The sequence below is a fragment of the Drosophila virilis genome, chromosome X (assembly GCF_030788295.1).
Source record: "Drosophila virilis strain 15010-1051.87 chromosome X, Dvir_AGI_RSII-ME, whole genome shotgun sequence".
Lineage (NCBI taxonomy): Eukaryota > Metazoa > Arthropoda > Insecta > Diptera > Drosophilidae > Drosophila > Drosophila virilis.
The window spans coordinates 10056174-10083655 of record NC_091543.1 but is presented as its reverse complement, the minus strand read 5'-3'; the positions used below and the strand labels follow the sequence as shown (position 1 = coordinate 10083655).

The 27482-nt window shown below is 40.4% G+C and overlaps 1 protein-coding gene across 6 annotated transcripts; it reads right to left on the bottom strand.

The window, feature by feature from the left end:
- Positions 1-35: 35 nt before the first annotated feature.
- csw (protein tyrosine phosphatase non-receptor type corkscrew) lies at positions 36-27482 on the bottom strand. Of its 6 annotated transcripts, none has more exons than XM_070211312.1 (11): positions 27320-27482; positions 26444-26631; positions 26237-26363; positions 8089-8251; positions 6198-6377; positions 6002-6119; positions 5001-5914; positions 4834-4924; positions 4308-4497; positions 3702-4243; positions 44-358 (listed from the first exon to the last, which is right to left on the bottom strand). In XM_070211312.1, exons 1-11 carry the CDS (start codon positions 27331-27333, stop codon positions 102-104), a joined length of 2784 nt encoding a protein of 927 aa, XP_070067413.1. In that variant the 5' UTR covers positions 27334-27482; the 3' UTR covers positions 44-101. The 6 variants fall into 6 exon arrangements, with proteins under 6 accessions (XP_070067411.1, XP_070067414.1, XP_070067413.1 ...); XM_070211315.1 differs by lacking the exon at positions 44-358 and adding an exon at positions 2601-3630 and having other exon boundaries at positions 27320-27480; XM_070211310.1 differs by lacking the exons at positions 26237-26363; positions 26444-26631; positions 27320-27482 and adding an exon at positions 14629-15403 and having other exon boundaries at positions 36-358.

Sequence of the window (27482 nt, the reverse complement as noted above, 5' to 3'; positions counted from 1 at the left end):
TATATGTATGTGTATATGTATATGTATATTAAATAATGTATATAGTTAAGCGCTTATTAATTGGTGTTTTTTACATTTATTCTCGTTATTTAAATATTTATTTAGAACTTGTTTTGATTTGTTTCCATCGATTGAGTATATATATATATATTTTTGGTGTTGCTGCTCGGTTGTGCTTTGACATTGCGTTCGGTATTCTGTTGGATGCAGTTTATCGCTTGCAGTTCCATTTCCATGTTCCCTGTTCCATATTCCATGTTCCATATGCCATATGCCATATTCCATATTCCATATTCAATAATTCGTATTTGATTCGTTTTAGCAAAAATCTCAATTAATAAAAACTGTGTGCGTTTGCCTAATGAAACACATGCAAATTTATATGATTTCGATACATAATAATACTTATAATATGTATATATCTATGCATATATCGGTGTGTATATGTTCGTGTGTTCCAGTTTAAAAAAAGTTATATACGTTACATTCGAGTCGAGAACTAAAACTAAGGCTAGTACAGCTCTATATTAACAAACACGAGAGCGAAGAAGCCAGGCTTCAGCATTACAATTATTCGATAAGAACTAGCTATGAGTGTATGAACGGGTTTATTTTTATAGAAAATACCATTAAAATGATTCTTTTTTTTTTTTTTTTTTTGTTTTTGTTTATAATCATTATAATTAGATTTGGTTTGTATATGCTGTATAAATAATTAACATGCTGGCATATACGAAACAATTGCATCGAGAATTGCTTATAGGAAAATCTTTGGATTGGGGCGAAAGCATAGCCTGATTTGTCTTTAAATCAATAATATATATATATATACATACATATATATATATATATATAATATATGAGTTTTGGAAGGTTCGCCATTCAAGCATAATATGTATGCACTTGGTTCGATAGTTTCGCATCTCTATATAAGGTAGTCTAAGATCGCAATTGGGTAACTAATATTAAAGTTAGTTCTATTTTTAGTTGCTGAACACGTTCGTGCTTATTGTTTCATCGTTGCTTTTGCCGTTATTTTACTTAAATTTGGTTTTGTATTTGCTTTTGCATTTGCATTTGCTTTTGGTTTTATTTTTGTTGCTTTGGTGTTGTCGTTTCTTCTGATTTGCGTTTGCTTTTGTTTTTGTTTGTTTTTTGAGTTTTGGTTTTTGGTTATTGGGTTCTTGGTGTTTTGTTGGTCAATCAGTTTGCTTACGCTCGTTATAAGGCCTGATGTGATTGTAAGTGTCGTACTCAACTGAAGCGTAGCTGAATATATGCTTAGAATTGAGGTAATTTGAAAATTGGCAGCGGCGCTTGTTAGTGTGAAATGCGGCAACAGCGCCTAACATTTATTGCTTAACACTGAGAAAATCATTAAAAAAATATGAAATGTTCAAAATCAAACAAACTGAAAAGAAAAATCAATCAAATAAAATTTTTTTTTGTTTTTTGTTGTTGTTTTTTTTTTTTGTTTAAATTATTTCATAAAAAATAGTTTATTTCTGTGTATAAATACATATGTAATTTGTGTTTTCGCTTGGTTTTTTTTGTTTTTTTTTTTCGTTCTGCAAAATCAATAACAATTAAAGCGCTTACAAAAAGCAATCAAATAATGTTTAAATTAAATTACAAATTTCGGGTTTCATTTATGTAAATTGATTGCTCAAAATGTTTTCTCTGTATGTATGTATGAGTGTGTGTTGCTTGCGAGTAAAAAATCGCAAAAAGTTTGTCGAATGTTTACAAAAATCAAACAAATTTAAGACAATCATGCGTGCGTGTGTGTGTGTGTGTGTGTGTGTGTGTGTGTGACATACCTAAGGTACAGTGCTTTAATATTGCATATAAACTTGGCTTACATTTCGCTTTCCACTTACAAAAATAATACACACACACACACACACACACTTATAAACTTAGGGTGTACAATTACGACAAAAAAAAGATGTATATTTATAATTATAATAATTATATAATAATAATAATAATTATATTAATGCCTAAGTTGATTATCATTTAAAATGTAACACAATAAATTTGATAAGTTATATTCGTACGTCCGTAAAATTAAAGCAAAATACAATATTCAAACAAAGAGAGAGAGAGAGTGAGAGAGAGAGAGTGAGAGAGAATACAGATACAAATAAGAGTGTTAACAGCGAGTGTTAACAGACAGTGTTAACAGACAGTGTTAACAGCGTGTGTTAACAGCGTGTGTTAACAGCGTGTGTTAACAGCGTGTGTTAACAAAGAGTGTTAACAGCGAGGGCACAAATACATATACGTACATACATGCATATGTATGTGTGAAAACAAACAACATTTAATGTGGGATTGGCTGCTGGCTTCGCGCTTGGCTTTTCGCAGAGAAAAGGGTATAGAGAAGGAGTGGGGGCAGGGGTCAGAAATGGGTAGATTTTGACAATTTAAAAATGGGTTAACAATAAACGTTGCCAATGCAACTATTTTTGCACATAATCTTCTTAAACTAGTTGCATACATTTAAGCATACGCTTTTTATCTTTATCAATATTAAAAAATTATTTACTATATATCTTTTCAGACAAGGCATATTTGACAGAGTTGCTTTTTGTTGCTTCAATAAGTGTTGTTCGTGTTTGCATGTGTGTGCATGCGTGAGACTGTGTGTGCGTGTGTGTGTGTGTGTGTGTGTGTGTGTGTGCGCGCGTGCGTGTGTGTGTGTATATTCATTGCCTTCAAATTGATTTCTTATGCGCTTGCCGCTATTCTGTTCTATGCATGGTCTGTTATACTAGGCTAATCTGTTCTATTTTCTGTTCTATTTCGGTTCTCTGTTCTCTGTTCTCATTCTGTTCCGTTTGACGCCGTTATTTGAATCACAATCAACGCTTTTTTTTTTCTTTAAATTTTTTCTTTTTCTTTTCGTTTATCAACACTTACAACACTAAAACAATATGCTCCGGCTTCCGTGTGGCCGGTATTATATCATGATTATAGATCATGGATCATCGATCATATTATCGAATATTTTATAGATCAGCTTTTAGTCTGGTGCTGCTGCAGCCCAGTTACAAATTTCATTTTCATTTTCTTTTGCTTTTGCTTTTGTTTTTGTTTTAACAACTACATACAAACATGGCTGAGGGGGGTGGGAAGTGGTGGTGGTAGGGGGGCACTTACAAATTAAAGCGAGACATAAACACACAAAAAAAAAAAAAACAATAAAATTAAATTAAATATATATATATATATAGACGCATTTAAGAACAATAGGACACACAACAACGGACAAACAATTGGGACATTTAAAAATATAGGTATATATGTGTGGGTTTTTAATATAAAAAAAAAATCAAGAGTTTAGAAATCGTTATTTGCGCTCTTCAGAAACAGGTTGGGTAAGAAGTAGGAGAAGAAGGAGAAGACTGAATGCGTGCGTGCGTGCGTGCGTGCGTGCGTGCGTGCGTATGTGTGTATGTCAAATGCAGCTGCATATCGAATATGACAGCGCGCATATTTAGAAATTCATTTGTCATGTCTTGCGCGGCGGCGTCGGCGGCGGCGGCAGCGCTGGCGCAGCAGCAACATAGGCAGCGTGCGGCTGCCTCAGACTGTTCATGTCTTTGGGAATGTTTTTGTATTTGGCTGAAAGATGATGGGACTGGTGAGCAACTTGAGTAAACCACCTGGCCGGCCCAAGACCTGCTTCTGCTTACCTGCTGCTGCTGCTGCTGCTGCTGCTGATGCTGATGCTGCGGTCGTTGTTGCTGCTGGCGCAGCTGCTGATGCTAATGCTGCTGCTGCTGCTGCTGTTGCTGCGTCGTGCAACTGTTGCTGCTGCAGCTTAAGCGCTGCCAGCGAATCGCTGTAAAAATTTGACTTGCGCATGTTGCTGCCGTTGCCGAGAATGTTGCCATTGCCGTTGGCATTGCTGCTGTTGGCGCTGCCGCTGCCGCTGCTGCAGTTGTTGCTGCTGCTGACCACACCATTGTGTTGTGCTGTGCTGCTGCTGCTGCTGCTGTTGCAGTAGCTGCCGCTGTTGCCACTGCTGTTGTTGTTGTTGCTGGCGCCCAGTGGCGGCAATGGTGGCTGCAGCTTGGCGGCATGCTTATTGCCCGCATTTGCTGCTACTGCTGCTGCTGCTGCTGCCGCAGTCAACGGTTCCGCAACTGCTGACTTACACGATACTAAACTTAGATTAGAAATTGCTGGTGGTAGTGGAGATCTTTGTGAATCATTGCCAATTTCGCCGGTATACCTGAAAGAGGAACTGCTGTTAATATTATCGCAACACACACACACACACACACCAGAGCACTTACTTGATGTTGGTGTACTCGCGGCCAACCTGGAGGCTCTGCTCCTCGGCTCGTTTGCGCGCGATCAGGGTCTGAATGTAATGCTGCACCGCGTAGTAGACGAACTTGTACTGGGCCTCTGTCTGCACCATGCCCGACCTCTGCGAACGCACCATTTGAATTGTGCGTTGAATATCGATTTCAGTGTCCAAGCCTGTGAATATTAATAATATATATATGTTAGATAAATCAATATGAAGTATAAAGTATAAAGTACTGTAAGATCTTTTTCATGTTTATTCTATTAGTCAATTCCTAACAGCTTTGCTAACTTTCTTATATTGCCTTTAACCATTTGCCAGCTGTTAGTGATAACTAACATTACACACTTTACATATTTTACATTATGATGTTAGCTCATAACAGCTCTGCTAACAATTATGCTAGACAGCTGAATGTTAAACATTAACATTTATGTTGCTAACAAAGCAGTCAAGTTAATGGGTGACATAGAGCTGTTAAAGTGGCTGTTATGCTATATACTGCTTACCGTTTCGCACTATCTGATCCAGAATCATGTCGATCACAATAAATGTGCCTGTGCGTCCGATGCCCGCTGAGCAATGCACACAAATGGGACCCTAAGAAGGAATAGCGACGCAGAGAGAGAGTGAGTTTCGATAATTTAAAGTATTTGATTGTATTTTTTTTACTTACCGGCTTTTCGCCGGCCTGGGCCAGACTGCTCTGTTTGGTGTTAACATCCTGCAGGAAGTTGAGCACACAGCCGGGATCAGCAGGCACGCCGTGATCGGGCCACACTTGGAAATGATAGTGGTAGATGCGTCGCTCGGGCTTGTCGCGCCACGAGAAGAGAAACTCGCGCAGCGTATAATCATTGGTGGAGTTCTCCTTGATGCAGTGCACCTTGGCGTGACCGAATTGCTTGCATTGCCCCTCATCGGGCCAATAGCGTTCGCACTTGGTTTTGCCCCGCTCGATTTCCTTGGTGGTCATGACAATGACGCGCGTATTCTCCTGCCAGATCATGTTCCAGAAGTCCGTCTTCGTGTTGGCCAAGCAGCCCTGGGTCGCGATATACGTCTTGAACTGATTTCCCTCGCCATTCAGCAGCGAGCCCGTCAAGGGGCCGCTGCACGAAGACGTTGTCGATGGAGGCGGCGAGGCGTCTCCGCAGTGCTTCTTCAACAGCACAGCCAGGCAGCCATTGAGAGCCGCCGCTGCTGATGTGTTCCCAGCGGCGGTCGGCGTTCCCGGTCCAGTGCCCGCTGCAGACGCATTCGCCGAGGCTGACATCGATTCGCTGCGCTTGTGCTTGCTCAGCGAATCTGATTTGCGATTGCAGGTGGCACAGTTCGTGGGCAGCGTGGCCGATTTGACCGCGCACTTGACACACGTCTTGTTCAGCAGATGGCAATTTGGGCAATTGCGTTGCGTTTGGGCTGCGGTGCAGGCCGGACACGCGGCTACCGTACTATTGAGGCTCTCCGAGGAGCTGCTCATGTTATAGAGATCGCCATCGGTGGGTAAACGTATATAGTTGGCGTTTATGTACTCGGCGCCCGGTACACTGCGCTCCACATCCTGCAGCTTGACGCGCGTGTGATCGTCTGCAAGTGGAATGGGTAATGGGGAATGAGAAATACGAGAATCGTTAACAAACATGTAACTAGAGCGTGAATGGAGCACTTGCTTACAGGGCAATATGTTGCGGTAGCGATTCTTCAGACGATTCTCATCCTTGTAGCCTTCGTGGCGCGAGAATGTGTCTCGACTGTCCTGTTGCAGCGACTCGAACTCCTCCCAGAAACCGCCCTGCCGTGAAGGAGGAGATGAAGTTACGTTAGTTTCGATCCTGGTTTCTGTTATGTACAGACTCGCTATTTGACTTACCTTTACCAGCTGTTCAACTCGTGCATTGATGCCAGCGGCAGTTATTCGTGTTGCATTAAATGGTTGGCGCAAATGCACCACTGTGCCGCAAGTCTCCACCATCGGATGGCGTTTGTAGTGCTCGATCAGTTCCGAGAGAGTTGCAAACGATTCACCACCGCCAACGTCGTACTTTTTATCCTGTAACAGATAATGTGAAAATCAGTTGAAAGCAGTTGTCACATCCAATTAATGTTTAAATGTCAAGAAAGCAGTGCACTGACGATGTTGGCTAACATAGCATGTAAATTAACAGTCATCAATGTTAAATACATGCTAATGACAAATAACTATCGATCGAAGAGCCAATAAATACATTCTAATAAATATTACTGCCGACACGCGAACACCGAGAATTTAAGACTTTAATGTACACAAATGGATGCAAAGCATATAGATGTACACATATCAAATTTTATATTCAATTATATATATGTAAACAAATTTAATGTAAAGAAAATATTAAAATATATTGTAATTCCTAAAGCACGCTTTGTTAAGTTCCTGTCAAAGCTCTTTAGCTGCCAACTAAATGCTGTCAACTTTCAAACGTCTACTCAAATTAACTCCCTGGAAAATTACAAGAAAAATCAGCATACCCTTTGCTGGCTGTCTAATTCTAGGGTAGTCGCTAGCAACTTGAACTGTAGCAATAAAATCGAAATTGAAAAACGCTACACAATTAGCTAATAAAAGTGCAAACGTGACCGCAATGTCAAATTGAACTAAAGCCCAACCGGTCATGTAAATATCATTATTCCAAATGGCGTCAAATAGCAACAGCTACAGCCACAGCAACAGAAACAGAAACAAAAACAACAATCAATAATTTTTGTGGGGATTTACGGTAGTTACAATATGCTGCTTAGAAGTCAACAAATTGACAAATATATGGGATTGTCATGTTTATGGGGAGTAAAAAATAAAAAATCCCATGCCTATATTTGTTTTGAAGTACATTCTTTTTTTTTTCTAAATCTATGTATGAAAATTTAAAAAGTTTCTATAAATAAATTAAATAATTTAGGCTAGCTGTAAGTCCCCGATAAGAAAAGATTACTATAAACAATAAATCATGACTGGTTAAAGATATGTTTACTAAAATGCATGCATTGTATTGTTTAAAAGCATGTAAATCCCACAAATGAATTGGGAATTTCTACACATGTAATCATTGAAACTGTCATCAGTTAATCAAGGCAACTAGCTAACTGAGCGAGTGGTCAAATTGAAGCAAATATATTGCAGGATAATAAATTAGATCAGTTATTTAAGTCTGTTAAAAACAGAGCAATATAACAGAGCATTAACAGTTGCTAGCCTGTTGGCAAGCAGTGTGCTGTTGCAGCAACAGTATTGGCAGCTCCTTGAATAACGGAGACTTGGCAGTTGCCTGCCTATGTTCAAGCAGTGCATACATTAAAGCAGTTCATTTGAATATTACGCATACGCCACCAGCGCAAAATAAGTGTGAAACTAAATTATTGAAATGTGATGACAATAACCAAATATGTAAACACTTCTAAGTGCATTTACAGCACACTCACACACACAGACTCAAAACGCACACATGCTGCTGACACATGCCTGCATGCATACATATATAGATAAATACATGTATATATGCAGCTACACACAACTAATTCAAGGTCAAGCGATGAGGAACTTTACGGCCAGTCAGTCGTCGCTTACATTACTTGTCTTGGCTATTATTGTTGTAGTTTCTGCTGCTTAGTTAGTAGTTGTTGTCGAGCACACAAATCGATTTGCATTTGCATTCGCTATTGGCCACTATTAGTAAGAACAACACTTGGGGCAGCAGGTCGAGCTGCTGTCAAGTTTTGGCACTTACCTGCCATCTAATCATGACATGCGTCACTTTGTCGTCTGTACGCACGGATAGGACGAAATCACCAGGTTTACTTTGAGATTCACGCACGAGAAATGAACCATTCTTGCCACGCTCCAATATCAATTTTTCAGCTTCTTTGCCAGAAAGATTGCCGTGAAACCATCTGCAATGAGACAAATATTTGATTTGAGTCTTAAGTAAATACATATTAGCATAGTTATATATTTATTTAGTAAGCATTATCAATTTGTATAGTTACGCGTGTATTTAGCTTCAGCAGCTGTTTCCGACTGCAACTAAGCGACTGACTGACTCCCGCTGGACTGACTCGGTAGCTGGCCGGCTGTCTCTCGTTGTACGTGCGCGCTTGAAATGCGACTATGAACTGCACAAATTGCAGGCATGTGTGCCAAATGACAGCAACAACTCAAAACGATGCCGACAACAGCGACGAGCAACCAGTAGGAAATCAAACACGAATACACGAAAACGAAAACAGAAACGAATACAAATCGAATTGAATCGCATCGCATACGAGCACAAAAATGCACAACACCAGCAAAATGCGAAGAAAACAGACAAATGCAAGGCAAACAGCAACAGCAACAACAGCAACAACGACAACAACAACGAGAAAAGTGCAAGTTGTTGCTGTTGCTTTGAGCTAACGTATAAGGCTTTAACGTTGTCGCCTGGCCAGGCCAGTTGGACATGGACATAGACTAAATAAGTGTGTTTATATATAAATAAATAAATACATATATATACACATATATTTATATATATAAATGTGCATATATGTACGCAACAGCCTTAAACAGTTGACACAGAAAGCAAGAGCCATCAAAAAGTTGTTGCTGTTGCTGTTGCTGTTGCTGGCGACGTCTAATTGAAAGCTATTTCAAATGCACTGCTTGACATTTGGCGCCGACAGCGCCAAGCAGTGTAGCTGGCAAGCAGCGCCAGGCGTTTTCTTGCTTGAAATGATCTATAAAAACAGGGTAGCTGCCGAATCGGGTAGTTTCGCATTCGGCTTACGCCACGCTTTTGTTGCTTTCCATCTGCCTAAAGTTTAATTTTGCCTAATTTCAAATACAAATACAATTTCTAAGATGAGTTAATTTTTGTTAATGTTTTTCGTGTGCTTGATTTTACGTTTTATAAACTAGTTATGCCCACTAATTTGAGCCAGTCACAAGACAGTTTACAGAGTATCTCTTTCCAGCTGTGGTTCTGACACCTTCGGATTTGTTATTTTGTTTTGTTTTGTTTTGTTTTGTTGCTTAAATTGGCTTTGAAATTTGTTTTGGCTCGCAGCGCTTCTCATTTGCATAAATAACACTAACTCAAAAAACTTGCTTTGAATTTGAATGCGAGCAAAACAGTACAGTATAGAACAGAACAGAATAGAGCTGGGCAGACATTTAAGTTTCTGTTTCGGTTTCAGTTTCAGTTTCAGTTTCAGTTAGTCGAATCAGTTGTAGCTGCTATGGCTGGAGTCAACGTCATCTAGTTTTTAGCACTTGTAGAGTTCGACGGCATCTCGTAAATCGAGCAGAGGAGAGGCACACACAAAATAAGCACACAAATCAATCGCAGTTGTCCTTAAGCCGGTTTCAATTTAACTGCCCGCTTGTTCTCTCATGGTTTTTATTGATTTTGGGGTCATAGTTATCATAAAACAGGGCTGCCAATTCATGCCTTATGTATAAGAGCGTATGCATGCATGCATATTTATGTAGAGAGTGAGTCCCCCCCTTCCGTTCAATAATCCCCCATTTCCCCCTCTCCCTCTCTCTCTCTAACGATCGATTATCGATTCTATCTTCCGCAAGTGCTATTTATAGCTAAAAACTCATATAAATAATTGACTTTACATTAGATCGTCATATATGTGTATATGTGTATATCGTGCACTTCAATGCCTGATCGTTACATATTCAAGGTGCTATGGCCGGAATGATAGTGATAAGAGTTCGTCATGTTTGTGTTATTTTTAGCACCGGAAATGGCATTGAATCGACACTGTCGATAGTTCGATTAACGATAGTTTTGCTTTTCCAGTCGTACTTTTTGCAAGCTCATCCAAACAATTAACTTAATAGATTGGCATTGTTTTGCGATTTGTTGTATGTTTCACAACAAATTTAAATGAAACATGAAATGAATGCATGTTAAGCACTTGCGCAACACTGGCTAAAAGTGCGGCAGCAGTCAGCTTTCTGTCAGCGAGCGGAATTTCTGGCAACTCTCTGGTGCGTAATTTCCAGAGGATTCATACTTCAACAATCTCTAATGTCTGTTGACCATATAGTATATCTATATCTACATATATATACACACAAATATATATATATATATCCATACATATATATATATAAATGTATACTAAGTATGTATGTGTGCATATGTGACTGCGCATTATTTAAATTTCTTGTTTCTTGCTGTTGTTGTTCTCTGTTCTCTTTTTTTTTTTTGCACTGTGATTCAACACAATCGACTTGGCTTTTGGGGCAGCCGCCAGCAGCAGCAGCAGCAGCAGCAACCAGTCAACATTCAACTGTCAACAGAGCAATTAGCACCTTTCTTAGTGTCGACTTTTATTGTACCTGGCATAGGTTTTATTCCTGGTCAACTGGTGGCTAAAGCAGCTGCCTTAAGCGCATAACTGTTTAATTTCTCAGCTGCAATTGCTTTTCACTTAAATAAAATCTCTTTTTTTTTATTTGGTGACTTTCATCGAGTTCGCACAGACTGTTGTCAAACTGCATGCATACCCTGTAAAAGAGGGCCAGTCTGATGGCAACTTCTGGCCAAGACCTGGCTATTCGGTTGGCATAGTTGGACTTAGTGAAACTGTATAATCATTTCGCAGCTGTCGCATTTTACAGGGCATCTGCAAGTCGTGCTTTGTGCAGCCATTGACCTTGCATTATTACAGTTACAGTTACGCACAGGAAGCAACTGGACGGCAATTGTATCTCAAGCTTATCTTAAAGCTGAACCTGTTGGCCATTCATGAAACGCTATCAAAAAGGTCAACAAACAGCTCAGCGCAAAAATATATTCACATTATTATGTACATACGCATACACACACACACACACACACACACACATTTATATATATAATATGTGTATATTTTGTATAAACAAATATATCGTACAACGCATAAATTAACATTTGTCACAAGTTGATAATTTTGTGTGCCAACGCACCTGCGAAACGAGCTGCGAGTCAAGAAATCAGAAAACTGACAACTGGAGGCTGGACATATCTTTGTGTCGACTGTACTACTAGCTGCCGAGAGGGGGAGGTAGTGGAGCGGGCTTGGGTGGCTGGGTGGCTGGGTGGTTGGGTGGTCTGTTCTCGCTGTAGGCAATTTCCATTTCAAGTGCAGGCTGTAAGCTCGTAAATTTAATGCCCCTTTACAAATAAGGCAGGCATTAAAACTGATTCCATGGCATGCCATAGCGCAGCAAAAAAGCAAAGCGACGAGTGCCCGACTAGCGAATACCCTAAGCCCAGGCATAGGTTGACTTTAAACTCTATACGGCGGCACATCTACATATGGACATGCATTTTTAATATAATATATATTTTCACTTCGGTGCTTATGATCCGATCATAATTCATTTTCAGCTCTTAGAAATGTCAGCCAAGGCTCGCGCTTTCAAGAGAAGTTCAACCAATATTTGTTAACATTTTTCAAGATCAATCTTAATTAAAAAAAAAACGATAGCGAAGCCTTCGGTCGATATACCCTTTGTGCCCGTTTTTAATGGGAAAAGTAAAAAATCTCGCCGTGTTGCACTCGTAGCTCGGTGAACCCGCTAGAGTACACAAATCGTGGGGCTAGCCCAAGATAAATGAAACACAAAACGAAAAAAAAAAAAGCTCATTAAATTTGTTTTTTGTTTTTTGCATTTTGAATTTTGCGCAAATTAAAACATTTATTTATTTGCTTAGCAAAATCATATAAAAGCAGCAACAACAAGGTAAACCTTGTTTTGCAATGCATTTAACGGAAATATGCAAGCGAAAAAAAATTAAAAAAATAATAATAATAATAATAAATAGACGAAAAGAAAACACAACGCGCAACCATTAAAAATTCGCGTACTTAGTTAACAAAATGTAAAACAATTTACATTTGACAGACTGCACTTGAAGCTGTCAAGGAAAACCAGCCAAGGGGTGAGCAGGGGGGCGGTGAGAAGGGGGTGGAGTGCCATGAGAATGGAGACTGATGGGCGGCGGGTGGTGGCGGAGAGTTAGAAGGAGGGGGCCGGGGGGCTGTTGGCATTAGGTTGGGTACACTGTGTGCACTGTTAATTGGGACATGCCGCACTCTAACGGTAAACAGCGAAATGACCCACTGAATGTGTGTGTGTGTGTGTGTGTGGAGGGGGGATTGGTGTGTAGTAAAACTGTTCGTTCGATTAAATGATGGCGTTTACGGAAGCGTCATAAAGTGACCATGAAGGTGGCCGAAGAAACGATAATTATCGTGAAAACAAATGGATCGATAAATACTTTTAAATACGATTTGTTTACGTGGAATAAAAGTGGAAATTAAGCTGAAAATTGTATGTTAACAATTTTGTGCAAGAGAAATGGAAGAGCTGTTAATAATTATTACACTAATTCTACGCAAAGAGAATCTATCGATAAATACATTTTGAATACAATTTCTAATGTAGAATAAAAGTGACCATGGAGGTGAAAATTGTTTGTTATTTTAGTTGGCAGAAATGCAATGTAGAAACTGATAATTGTAATTACAGATTCTAACGGAAATTCATATTGAATACTTGATTTCTGTAGAATAAAGTGACCATGGAGTTGAAAATTGAATATTTGGGCTGGAGCAATAGCAAAAGAGTCAAAAAGAGCCGAAATACAGGTAATTGTGGGCCTAGAACTAAATAGAACTAAGCATAAAGTGACCATGGAGGTGAGCATAGCAGCTAAGCATAATGCCAAAGAATGTCACAGTACTGAATAAAAAGTGACCATGGAGGTGACAGTTTAACTGTGTGTATGCCAAAGAAATGCGCAAGACTCTTAGAGAATTTTTAAAAAGTATATATATTCTTTTGCATATCTAAAGCATGCGAGAATGTGGGTTAATAATGCCATAAATACCTGCCACTAACTGTATCAAGTATTTTTTATCTAATACAAAAGAGTTTCCACACACACACACACACACACGCACACACACACACGAGTGTGTCTGTTGTGATTAACACAAACAGCGACGAGACGAGACAGCGCAAAGAGTTGAAAGCGACATCTGTGGTTCGGATTGGCAAACAAAAAGATAAGCAATTAGTTTGCACAGCAGAGCAGAATGTGAGTGGTTGAAGAGAGGGGAGCGGGGGTGGTTGGGGCTTATTAAGCCTGCGACAGATAGATAGAGTTCCCGGTACGTGCTGTTTGTATCTGATTTATATACCCGCTTGTGTGCTCAACTATTTAAATGCCGTGGATTATTTCATTAGAAGTTCGTCGCAGCACGCAGCCTCTAAATGCAAAAATCAATAAGAAATGAAAAGATTAAACAAAAAAAAAATGACAACAAATGCGAAAACAAATAACGAAAGACGAGCAGATGCCCTGTAGGCCAAGCCATAGGCAAACACAATTGATTGTCAATCAAATTGCTTGATAAGCTAGAAGAAATGTAAGCAAATAGTTGAATTTGAAGCTCAGTCGAAATAATGTGCATCAAATGTAAGAATATTAGAAGATAGAAGCTTGTTTTAGGCATGAATGACATTAGGGGGGAAAAGAGGAGAGGCTTTTGAGTTTTGGTTAAAAGAAAAGAAAGAAACTTTAAAGAAACTCAAACTTAAAGAAACAGACTCTGAAGGGAATACTCTGTACTGCTTGTAATTCAGGCAAGGGGCATGCCCACTTAAAGGCCCGCCTCTGCGCTAGAGAGTATTTTGGTTATTTGAAAAGTAAACTCCAAATCTGGTTGTCAATCATATTGAAAGCCATTCAAATCATAAATATAAACAAGAAAGCACAAAATCTGCGCGCAGGCGTTTGTTTACTTCCAGCTGCCATATATGTATCTGTATATATATGTGTATTTAAATCTGTGTGTATGTATGTGTGCGTGTGTGTGTGTGTGTGTGTGTGTGTGTGTGTCACACATATCTAGCTATTAGAATGTCACTAGCCCCACTCATTTTAATGTTTAGCTTAAATATTTGCTCATTTGCGTGGCAATTTTAGGCACATGACAATTTGTTGTTCTCATTCTCGTTGTTGTTGTTCTCATTCTCGTTGTTGTTGTTGTTGTTGTTGCTTATTAGATTGTTGTTAATGGCAAAGCGACAACTACAACAACAATTATTAATTTGTGTCTCGCACGCGCCTCAAACAGCTTCGGGCCAACAAAAACCGCAGAAAAAAAAGCGTAATATCACTTAATTATAAAAAAAAAGTGTGTGTAAAACGCGCTCGCGACTTAAAACGCGTTCACTTTTCATTTTCCGCGCGTCTCTTTGCGCTATTGTGACTTACGTGTAGCCGTAGAGTTGCACACGCATGGCCGCTAGGAGCGCCAGTGTGCCGCTGGAGTCGCCAAAGTTTGGACCAAAGCTGGGCGGCGATGCCGACCATGATGTGGGCGTTACCGGATATGATGAGTAGGCGTGGCCATCGCTGCTATTATTGCTGCTGCTGCTGCCGCTGCAGTTGCTGCCGCGCGGCGCCATGGCCAGGTGCAGGTGCAGCGACTCCGTCGAGGAGCAGCTAGAGGAGGCGCCTATGTAGGTGCTGGGGCGACGTCTGTGCGTCCGGCTGCTGTATTTGTGCTTGTTGTTGTTGCTGTTGTTGTGGGCAACGCCTCTGATGATCATGGCCAGCTCATCGTTGCTCATGCAATTTTTGCACTCGCTTGTGTTTGTTGCAGCTGTTGTTGCTGTTGTTGTTGTTGGTGCTGTTGCGGCCGTTGCCTTTGACTTGTGACCTTTGCTGGCCTTGGACTTTGTGTGGCTGCGTGTCCTGCCGTTGCCATAGTGCGCCTGTATGGCGCGCTCGTACTCAAAGTTGCGCTGCTTGTTGTACACACTGTTGTTGTTGTTGTCGTTGTCGTTGCTGTTGTTGCTGTTGTAGACCTGCTTCTCCTGCAGCTTGTGATTAACAACATGTCCCAGCGAATTGGACAGTTTCTCGAGACACTTGTTGAATAGCATTTTGTTGCTGTTGTTCTTGTTGTTGTTTAATTGAATTAAATTTGTTTGTTTGATTTAGTGCACTTGCATTGACAACTTTCTCAACACTTGTTTGCTGTCTAAACAACCATAAAAAAATATTTAACAAAAATGCAATAAATACAAAAACCACAAAAAAAAAAAACAAAAAACGCGAAAACTTTAACGTTGGAAAAAACGCGTTATGTGCTTAAGCTCTTAATATTGTTGTTATTGTTGTTTTATGTAACAACTAGCTCGGCGCACACACATACACTTTGTATAAAAACAACAACAAGTTGTTGTTGATGTTGTTGTTGATGTTGTTGTTGTTGGTTCTAATAAGAAAATTAAATGCTTTGCATATATTTAAAATGTTTCTTGTTTTTTATTGCACAAATTTCTTTAAAACCGACAGCAATTTTTTCTCTTTGGCTAACGTTGTTTTTGTTGTTGTTGTTGCTGTTGTTGTTGTTGTTGCCAGCTTAGCCGCTGCTGTTGCCGCCTCGTCGTCCAGTCGCGCTTGTGCCGCAATCAAATGCTCCAAAACGAATGCGGCCGAAGGCATAATAGTTTATCGCGTTATCAATATAATATTACCAATATATATATATGTATATTTATATATATATATATATGTTAATTGACAAATTTCTTTGTTCTTTTGTTTGAATTTTGCACAAAATTGCAATTAAAACATTCGCCCACGCACTACTCCACTGCTTGCCGACTGCCGTTGTCTGCTTGCACTGCTTGAAGCGCGTGCTTCTTTTTTTTAGTTATATGTTCTGTGTGTGTGTGTTTTTTTTGCACACACTTTCGTGTTGTTTAGCCGCTGAACCGCAACTCGAGAATGAAGCTCCAGCAGCCAAGTGCTAAGCTTTTTGCTCAAGTCTGTCGTTTGCTTCGTATGCGCCTCGTCGTCGTCGTCGTCGTCGTCGTCGCTGCTGCTGTTACTGCTGCTACGGCTACTGCTGCTGCTGCTCTCGTCGTCGACGTCGTCGTCGTCGCTGTTACTCTTCTTGTTATTGCTGTTGTTGTCTCTTTTGCTTGCTGTTGCGCTCTGCCGCTGTTCTAAGCGCTCAGATCGTGTGCTCGTGCATGAATGAATGTTGCCTGACTGCGTGCGGCGCTTTTTGTTTTAAATGCACAAAAGCCGAGCCGAGCCAGGCTGGGATTACAAGCAACAAAAAAAAAAAAAAAACAACAACAAAATACGAAGAAACAAAAAAAAAACTCAAGCTCGTCTCAAGCTTGGTCCATAACATGTTAACGTAAATGTAATCACAGACGTTGCCTTCTTTGTGGGGGCGTTGGCGTCAGCGCTCGTTATTTGTTATTGTTGTGCTGCTGCTGCGTCCGCTGCTGCGTTCGCTGCTGCGTTCGTTGCTGTTGCACATGAGCCTTTGCCCTTGCTGTTGTTTTTGTAGCTGCTTGGCATGCACTGCTTGATAAATCCGAGCTATTTGAAAGTGCATAGTATCAGCAGCTCACATGATCGGCACTGTGAAAGTCTTTGCCTATGTATGTGTGTGTGTGTGTGTGTGAGCAAGAACCGTTTGAAAGTTGCCCATCATATCCAGGCGAAGGCACTTTTACTTTTACGTTGGCGTTGTCAACGCAGTCGCAGGCGCCGGCGCCGACGCAGACGTTGCCTTCGACTTTGGCTTTGGCGTTGGCGGGCGGCGGTGACTAACATAATTAAACTGCTTACATATGCGACATTTTTACTGTACTTAGTTAACAGCTATTTGAATGCTACGCGCTCGATCTGACAACATGTCAGCAGACACATGAATCAGAACCCGAATTCGCCTTTAAGTATATTTTCTGTGAGTATGTCTGTGTGTGTGTGTGTGTGTGTGTGTGTTCGTGTATGTATATGGTCATAATGTAGATGGTATAGCAGCGTGTAAGCGCCGCCAGTTACCTGCCACCGGAAATGAAATTGAAACCGAATAACAATGCGGGCAATTTTTCGTGTTGCGTCTTTGGGAATTTTGTTGTTGCGAGCAAGTGAAACACACCAGAGAACGAGGGAGAGAGAGCTAGAGAGAGGGAAAGAGGGAGAAGGAGATGAACTGGCAGATTATTATATGAGACAGACAGAGACAGAGCAACTCTTCTACTATGGCGCAGGCGCAGACGTCAGAGGCGTACGTGCTGCGCATATTTGGCAACCAATTTTGGTTGCGCCGAGATCTTATGACGACGTGCGACAGCCCCAGCCCCAGGCACAGGCACAGGCACAGCCCCAGCCCAAGTCCCATTCGAAGCACCAGCAACCGGGGACAGGGGGTCCGCACCGTGGGGGTTGTGGGCGATGACAAACCGTTTGGTTGCGATCGGCTCATCATCGAATTTCGTTGGAACAACGTCAAACAGAAATGTTTCAAAGTCGAGAGCAACAATAACAAATCACATTAATCCGCTTCAATATTGTGTAAAAGATAATAAAAATAAAAAACAAAACAAAAACAAAAAGCAGTCAACTTACAACTACTTCAAGTTTCAGAAAATGTCATAAAAAACGTGTAAAGTCTAAGCCGGCCGAATGGAAATATTCTAATAAACATAAACAATTCGTTGTTATCCTAACAAGATGAGCTGGCCAGGTGCGTCATTGATAGACCTTGCAAGGGCCAAAGTATCCAATAACATAGACAGAGCCATAATACTTCTAGTCTAGTCTATATTATTGGATACTTGCTTGGGCATAACTGACTTTTTCGAATTCTCAGCTGATTTATTGATAACATGTAGTTGATATTTACAAGGCAGTTGCAAGGCAGTTACAAGGCAGTTGCAAGGTCCGCGCATACACACGTGCCTCTGTTCGAGTGTTAAATGTTCTGTCATACATTTTGCCAATCAGTTCCATTTAAGAGAACCCAAGCGACGACCTTCGCTTGCCCCGAAATGTTGCCCAAAAGCAGAAGCTATGCAAAATCATAATAATAAAAAAAAACGATTATAATAATAATAATAATAAAAATAATGTTAATAATAATAAGTACAATGCATAAAACACGGCGATCGCATTTGGGCACGACGAGCGACAACAACAACACGAGCCAAAATTAAGCAAGTGTGATATGAGCGAAGTGCCACGACTGACAGATACCCTGTAACTGTATCTGATGTCAGATCAGTGCGCTTCTAAATGTAACTAAAAATGTACATTTCATGATTTTGAACATCAAAACAGGACTTTAATCGACTCGGCTCCTTATCCCGATCAATACTTGTTCTCTTGTTCTCAGAGCTACCTGTAATCTAAATGTCGAAAACCCTGCTCATTTGCCAGGGTATAGAATCACATAAAAAAAAAACAACAAATAAACATAATTTATTGTTTAATAACATTTTCGTATTGTGCGCAAATGTCGGCATTTAATATGCGAGCCGCGAAACTATGCGACGCATTCGGTTGCCCATAGCCCGGGTCTCCGGTCCGCGCCGGGCCCTGTAACCCGTAGCCCGTATCCCCGCCAGTCTATGCACCAAGTGCCCCGTTGCCCAGCTGGCAGCTACCAGTTCCCAATTACCAATTGTTTATAGGCATGTGCATATATAGCACGTTATCTGAGACTCTGGAGTCCACTGTTCAGTGGGACTTGGCAATGAGGCGCCTGTCGGCCGGGAACTGGCCTGGGGCCTGGGGTTATTAGCCGCTGTTAAACGGGCCCAAAGTAAGCGCTAGTCAAGTTCAGGGTTAGGTAACAGACTAAATCTAAAACTGGAGCTGTGAGACTTGAATAGAGAGGCTTACCAAGCAGTTAACTGCTTGCAGCTAGTCAAAGAAGAGATAGAGCAGTGCGCCAGCATAAACTTGAATGAGCTTTAAGTGAGCTTTAAATCACCATTGAGTGAGTCACATTCACACTAACTGAGCATATTTTGCATAAACATTGTGAATCAATGCATGACTGCGCCCGGTGACTCAGCATCTTGCAAATCCGCGTCCCAAAAACCAAGCAGGCGGGACTACTGATTGGTATTATTTATCCCATATTATTTATAACTTTTCCTATACATAATCGGTTTTTTTGGACAATATACAAGGGACTTGATCTATGGCATAGAAACAGCTGCTTACAATTTGTTTCCAGTTTAAGCTACTCCAGAGCCCCAGCTTGATTTGCACAAGCGAATTTTGACTTGTTCGACACGCCCGTTCATCACAGCCCGATGGGTTTGCAGCCTGTAATTTCGTACACACTTTTCGAAAAGTATTTTTTTTTTCGATATGTGTACAGGGTATGAGCTATGTGAGGCAGTTAAGCTTTAGAAGCTTAGTATTATTGCGAATTTTTCTCATTATCTTACTGTGAATTATGGGCCTGTTCAGAGACAACTATTATTAACAACTAGCTCGACTATATGCATACGAGATATTTGTGGGTGTACGTGCCCACAATGGATTACGTAGTGAATGTAAACCAGGTCAGCTCTCCGGCCGAGAGAAAAAGATGCCAAACGCGAGTGGGAGAGTGAGCATTAATAAAAAATGTTGCCAGCACATTTGTGCTTTCTCTTCCGGGTCTCCGAGTTCCTATTATTCTATTCTATGTGCTGGAGGACAACCTTTCGCCAATGATCGCACGTTTTTCCGTACCGAATTCGTGTGAGGGATTTACCTGAATCAGTAATCAAGCACATGTCTGCCTGACCACCCGATCTGCCTCCCCCCCCCCCCCCCTGGTCCCCTGGGCCAGTCGTCTTTGTCCAGTTGTCCATTTGCGGTTAGCCGCACGTTCGTGCCGTGCGCTTTTAATTGTATGGTCGAGCCATTTAGGATACAGTTTATACACGTCTCCGTCTCCGTCCATATAACAAGACTCATAGCCAACCATCTAACTGTTTCGAGGTTCGTGCGCACGCATTCGACTTCTCAGGTGATAATCGCAATCGCAATTGCACCTGTCCCAGGGAAGCACATTTTCAAAAATCAGCCAGAAAGTTACATCAATCTCGTGACCAAACAACAAGTTCAATTCGATTGAGTTGTGTGAATATAAGAATTGATAAGAAGGAAGGTGAATAAAGTTGTTGCAACGCCATTTCTCCTTATAATTCTCAACCACTTCCAACGAGAAAGAAAGTCTTAACAGCTGGCAAATACTCTGAAACGAAGCCTAACAGGAAGCATGTCGGAGCCGGCCGGATCGGGCTACTATATCAAATACGTATATGATATTTAAAGTTAACTCGGCATTTATTAGTTTAAAAATCGTATCGTATCGCTCACATATAGGAAGGACCAATCGATTTGTAGGTTCAAGTATGAAAAGCATTTCTTGTTTTTCCAAGATATCTTGATCAAACTATGCTCTCCACAAATATACAAAAGCTTATCATTATCGGAACATAGATATACCATAGAGTTGCCATGGGAACAATCGGACGAAAAGTAAATTCTTATATGGCAAAATGTTCTGTATTAAATCTCGGCCTGCCTGAAGATATCCCTACTTAACGACAAATTTTAATTTTAATTTTAATTTCAGTTATATTTTATTCGAAAATCAACTGCAAAAATATACCCTTTGTACCCTAAACTGTTAAACTGTGCCCAATTCTAGTTTCTGCATGCTTGTATTTTGCCTTTTCACCAGATTTAAATTTGATTTATTATACTGAGAGCTGAACAACGACATCGTGATCAACTGCAACTATGGTTATCCCCTGGATAAAATAAACACAAGCTGATATACATATATATATATATATATACTTATATATATGTATATTCACAGATCTGCTAGCACGAGATGTTAAGTGCATTTTGAAGATCAAGATCACATCAAGCAGAAGATCGTTATAAAACACAAACATCATGCTCTATGCACTTAAAGTGTCATGTCAATCGCCAGTTAGATCGGCAGTTAACATTTAACAATCAGATCGTTTCAGCATTTGCATTCACGAGGCGAGGGGAACTACTTTTGGGCAGGCAGAACTGCGCCATTTCGGAACCAGCAGGATTCCCATGAGCAGCTTTGGAACCAAATCGAACGATTTACGGAACATGTGATCAAATCTGAAATGTGACAGTTAAATGGCCTAAATAAATATGCACTACATACACATATATGACAACAATAAAAACAAATGCTAAGCGTTTAAGTTGAGTGCCCGATCAGGATGTCAGTATGTAAACGACAAAGTGGTCTATGTGACTGCGGGCACGCACCACAATTATAGAGAGGGCGGGTAGGCGTGACAGGGCGTGACGGGGCGTGACGGTAGCAGAGATGTGTGTTAAATGTGTGAGCTCAAGTGTAGGCAGTTGCCAGCATCGGAATAATATGCCATCAGAGCACGATTCAAGCTTCAATATACATAGACACTTTGAGCTGTCGCAGCTACAGATACAGATTCCAATACGCAGATACGGATACACAGGCAGAGCCAAAGCTATAGACAGGCAACTATAGACACATACATACATATATATATATATATATATATATAGTTATATGTACGATTACGATTACGAAGCTGTCAACGTGCTCGGCATAATTTATAAGGCATTTGTAGGCTTGTCTTAATGGCGAAAATTGAAAAACATTTAGCATTTCAAGCACTTACACACACACTGCCGCTTAGGGGCAGTTTAGAAGGGGTGCAGAGGGAGGGTGGTGGAGGGGGGGTGTATATAGCGGGGGTTACAGGTGTTTACGATAAGCGACCCATTGCCCAACACGCCACACAAAACGCAACGCAACAAAACAAATTGAAAGCCTAATTGATTATTGTCAGATTCACAGTGAATGCCGACCCTCAAGCGCTTCATAGAACTACAAACACCTATAAATATGGATATATATATATATATATATATATATAGACATATACAGATATAGTTACATATGCCTGAAGAAAGTAAGTTGCAATTAACAATTAGCACATTTAATTGCAACTATTAAAAATGCAATAACAACAAATTAATTGCAAATTGCGTTACAGTTGATTCGGTTCAGAACGGATTTGTTGTTGTTGTTGTTGTTGTTGTTGTTGTTCCTATTGTTCGAAGGTCAAAGGTCAACAAAGATAGATATTCAATGCAATTGTAAAGCACACACAGCCTAAGCCAATAATTGAATAGCTCAAGACAGTCAAGTTCAACTTCTTCAAGGATCAACTATTGCATTTTTCCAGGCTTCCAAACTAATTTCTATATTGCATATTATTATCATTATTATTATCGATTTAACTTCTATATAATCGATAAGAAAATATTCGAACTTTAAACTTTTTTATAGCTTGATATCACGGGAAAAACTATCTTGAATAAATTTGGTATTTGTCGTTCTTTGATTTCCACTGAAAAGTTTAGTCAAAGAACCAAATCCGCAAATCGATAGTTATCGATTGTGTTATCGAGCAATCAGTCCGAGGCTGTTGCTCCAAAAACTATTTGCTGTCATTGACTTCTTAAGTTTTCGGAATGTCTAAAATAGCCCGTATAAAAATCGATAATTATCGATTAGCTGTCTTTGGCATTTATTCTTAAAATCGATAGTTATCGATTGTGTGGCAACGAGCGTTTTATTCAAATATAATGACCTTGCTTCAAAAATTATTCGCTTTCTATGGCACTGAAAGGCCTATCGTTGGTCTTAAAACTATCGATAACTCCATTTCCTAGCCAAACAAGGAATGGGTTATCGGTACACCTGTCTGCCAGGTAGCAGCTGGTCAATAACTTTCATAAAAGAACCATTAAATTTGTGTTTTAATAAATGGGCCTATATCCCAAAGTCTGCTTCCATCTATTTAATAATGATAATGGTATCTGGGGGAATTACACAAAGCTCAAGAGATAGTTAATCATTTTATGCGATTATAAAAGGAGAGTTGAACTGAATTGAAATAAGCTGAAAGCTGCAATCATGTAGATGGTGCGATAGGAATCACATTAGAGCACATTTCGTGCAGATGACGTGCACCTCGCATTTGGAGTTTTACGAGCCGGAATCGAATGGAGGAGCGATCAGAAAATTTGCATCATCATCGCATAAAATATATAAATAAGTCGTTCAGGATCAAAGGCATTTGGGCAACCTGTGAGTCCCCACGAGCCGAATTTGATGGGTTCGGTTCTTTTGATTACATCACATTAAACAGACACAAAGAATTCTTTTTTTTTGCTCTAATGGAAAGGTAATAAAAGACTCAACATTTATAAACAAAAAAAAAAAAACCGTACAAAGCAAGCTACAAGACAGTGAGAGGGAGACGGAGATAGGGCTAAAAGCTCTGGGCAATTATTTATATTATTTTCTTTTTGATTGCTTGGAGTGAAGCCTGGAATTAAGATTCATAAAAGCTTTATCTAGAGAGCAAATGAACAGCTCAAAGCTTATCTTTCTTCTTTTTTAATACTAGATCATAAAGGGAGCTGGAACTCAAAGTCAGCTTAGAGACTTCAGATATGAAAGCTTTTAGAATAAATGTAAAGCTTTAAGTTGAACGTACGAAGCAAAACTTAAAGCTAACGGCAGCTTAAAGCTTGCTTTATTCGTTTTCAGGGCTAGAGCCTGAAAGTCAGCTTGTAAAACTCTGATTTGAAAGCTCGCGGAAAACGAGAAAGGCTCTATCTAGTCTTTACCTTGTTGATGAGTCTGAAAAGCTGGTATCAGCTGAAAGCTTGCTCAAGCTAGAAAAGCGCCTGGAAAGCTCCTACCAACACTGCGGCTTAAGCTTAGCATTAATCTAAAAGCTGCTCTAAGCCAAAAGCTTACGCTAGCAAGGAAGAACAAAAGGTCTGTATAAAACCTGAAAGCTACCCGTACGGCTTTTAACTAATTTTAGAGCAATTCAAAAGTAAATTCCGACGTCAGTTGGAAGAGCGTCACGTGCGTCTGACGGCCGAGATCGACGTAATGAGATCAGTTAAGGGCGCAAATCAAAATGAGATGTACGCGCCGATTGTTATTATTACACAAGCTCTTTTTTCGCCGCTTATAAATAAAGTACGCCAAAAATTATGCGCTGGCTAAATTAAAAAAAAAAAAAAAAATGTAATTAAAATTATAAATAACCAAACAATCAACAACATATCGAATAATTCGACCCACAGAACGTCACAATGCCAAAAATTGCATTTGGGTGTGGATTGTGCTGGCGGGGTTGAGCGGAGCGGAGCGGACCGTGGCGGCAGGGGGAGCTCAGTGTGTGTGTGTATGCGCGCGCGTGTGTGCGAGGGGAGCAGCCGTTAAGCGTCAGAGATGCGCGCACTTAACACAGTTAAAATGATTTTTGATTTCCAGTTTCCAGTTGAAATTTGCCAGTTGGGTATATTTTTAAGTGCCCCAAACGAAATTAGCCAAAGAGGCAGACGGTCAAAGTCAGTGGGCGTGGCGCAAAAGGTGGCTGACCGTTAGGATGCGGAAAACGGCAACAACAACAACAACAACTACAACAACAATGCACACAATAAATTGGAAACGCATTTAACAAAGAGAGAGAGAGAGAGAGAGAGAGCGCGTAAGAGAGAGATAGAGCCACGCTGAGTGGTAATAAAATATTTGACAGTCAGACAAAAAAAATGTTAATAAGCAATAAATAAGAAAAAATTACTTTTCTCTGTGTCCGTGTGGGCTGCAAAAAAGCAATAACAGCACCAGCCACAACAATGCAACGCATTTATGGGCAACGTCTGGTAGGTGTTCATACACATACTTATACACTATATATATATATACATATATATATATATATCTGCGCATACATATTTCTTTGTTTTTGCATTAAATCGCATTTATTCAGACTTAATCGTGTTCTGCTGAGCACATACAAAACTTAACAGATCCTTTGCATGAGCACTTACAGTGCACTGTTAATGTTGCGCACGCACTGTTAACGCCGCAGACAGCGAGTCTCTTGCGTGCGTCGTGCGTCGTGCGTCGTGCGGCGTGTATGTCGCGTGCGATCGCGCGTACGCTTTCTGACGCTCAGCATAATTTGCAAAAGCTGCCTTATTTGCAACAACAATTTGCGCAAAGCTTATTAATTTTGATTATTTGCGAAGCAACGTGTCGAATTGATTGTGCCAATAGATTGTTTAATCAAAAACTTGCGCAAAAAGCACAAAAGAAGAAAGTTGAACTGTTCAGCGAAATGTTTGCTCTGCTTTCGTTTATTGAGGTTATGTTTTTGCGAATTCCGAGTGTCCTGCTTTTCACAAACGTATTGAACAACATTCAGATATAAAAAATTCCGAAAGCCTACAATAGATTGAAAGTAGACTTGTGAATTGTCTATTGCTCTGTTGAAACCAAACTGATTTTCATGGGAATATCATTTTAGCCGGGGATTTGAAATGAGATTTATTCTAAATTTGGCACGATATGTGTAAGGCATAGACAGAGTTTTTATAGATTCGTCATTTAGCTCAACCGAACTCAATATCATGTTATTGCCAGAGGAATGATCGGTCAAATAATCAATGCAAATCAGTACTATGCAAATATAAGCATATATCCATATAGAAGCTAAGAGTCTGGTATAAATAGACCCGATGCATGACGTATATCAAGCATATGTCATTTTTAAAGTGTTGCGAATTCCATTGCAAAATTGTAAAACACTCGAGTAAAAGTGTATTTTTTGAAATGGGTCAAAAAAATTGTGAGCGAAAGCATAGATATGCATATTACGCATGCATACAGAAATACATGCGCACATGCATGCACATACACATACACACACGCATAGGCGTGCATGTATTGTGCATGCACATACATGCATGCATACATAAGTATATAATAGACAGCATGGCGACATCGGCCGCGACATCAGCTGCGCTACGTATATTGATAACATAATGTAAACATAAGCAGCTGTTAACCGCTGCAGCTGTTGTTAATGGTGCGCTGTTAAGGCATCTGGCTTGGGGTCGTCCAGGTGCGGAATGCGGCTGCACTTACCTTTCCGTCGTGGGCTCGGCACAAATGAGCGCCTGCTTCAGCTCAATGGCCTGGCCATTTTTCTCCTTCAGCTCCCCATTTTCACTGTAGTATTGTACCAGCTCCGGCAATGTGGCGAACTTTTCACCTGTAACAGGTAGAGAGGTAGAGATTTGTTTGTACTTGTTGCAATGCTATTGTTCTTGACGTTATAGTTGCAACACTTACCGCCATAAAGATCGAAGAAATCACCATTGTTTTGGATTTTGATGTGTGTTACCTCGTTGCCACGACGCACGGAAAGCGTGAATGCGCCCGGATTTGAAGATGATAGGCGCGCCAAATATGAACCGTCGTAGCCCTGTTCCTGTAATAATTTTTCAGCTTCGATGCCCGATATCGTTGGGTGGAACCATCTGTAAGACGTGCAGAGAAGCAAACATATGTACGCCACCAGATAGAACAGTTTGTGCGTGAGTGTGTGCATGTTCGCCTGTGTGTGTGTGTGTGTGTGTGAGCATTGTGAATATTCGTGTCACGAATATTTAAGTTCAACAACAATTTACAGCTGCGTGAGTGGCACGTTCGTGAGCACATCTTTAAACGCTTTTGACCCAGCCACCTGCCTTGCCACGCCCCCGCCCACCCTGCATCCGTCGCGAGTACCGCTGCCGTAACGTGACAGTAGCAGCAGCGGCAGCAGCAACGGCAACAGCAGCAGCAACAGAGGTGGCAGACAGCAACAGCTGTAGCTGTAGCTGCGATACTTTTGCAAATTGTGAGCCGGCAGGCGGGGTGGGGCAGTGTTTGCGGGGGTCAATTTACTTTCAGCACTTTGTTGCACTTTTTTTTTATCTCAATGTTGTTGTTTCTTTTTTTTCTCGCTGCTTTGCATTTTTGATTTTTTTTTTTTTGTATATACTTATACATATGTAAATAGACCCAGAGTGTATCTATGTGTATGTGTGTGTGCGTGTACGGGAATGTGTGCGCGTTGTGTGTGTGTGTGTGTGTATGGTACATATGTGTTGACAGTGTGTGTGTGTGCGTGTGCTTGCGTGTGTTCGTGTGTGTGTACATTGTCGTTTTTCCTATTGGATTTACCTTCGCGATGACATTTTCTTATTAAACGCGCACTTAAAAAATAAATAAAATTTACACTTAACGAAAAAAAAAAAATGAAACTTATGTGTATATGCTTTTGTTTAAACTTATTTTTACTGTTTGGATACAAAAAAAAAAACTATGGATAGGCAAGGCTAGTTGA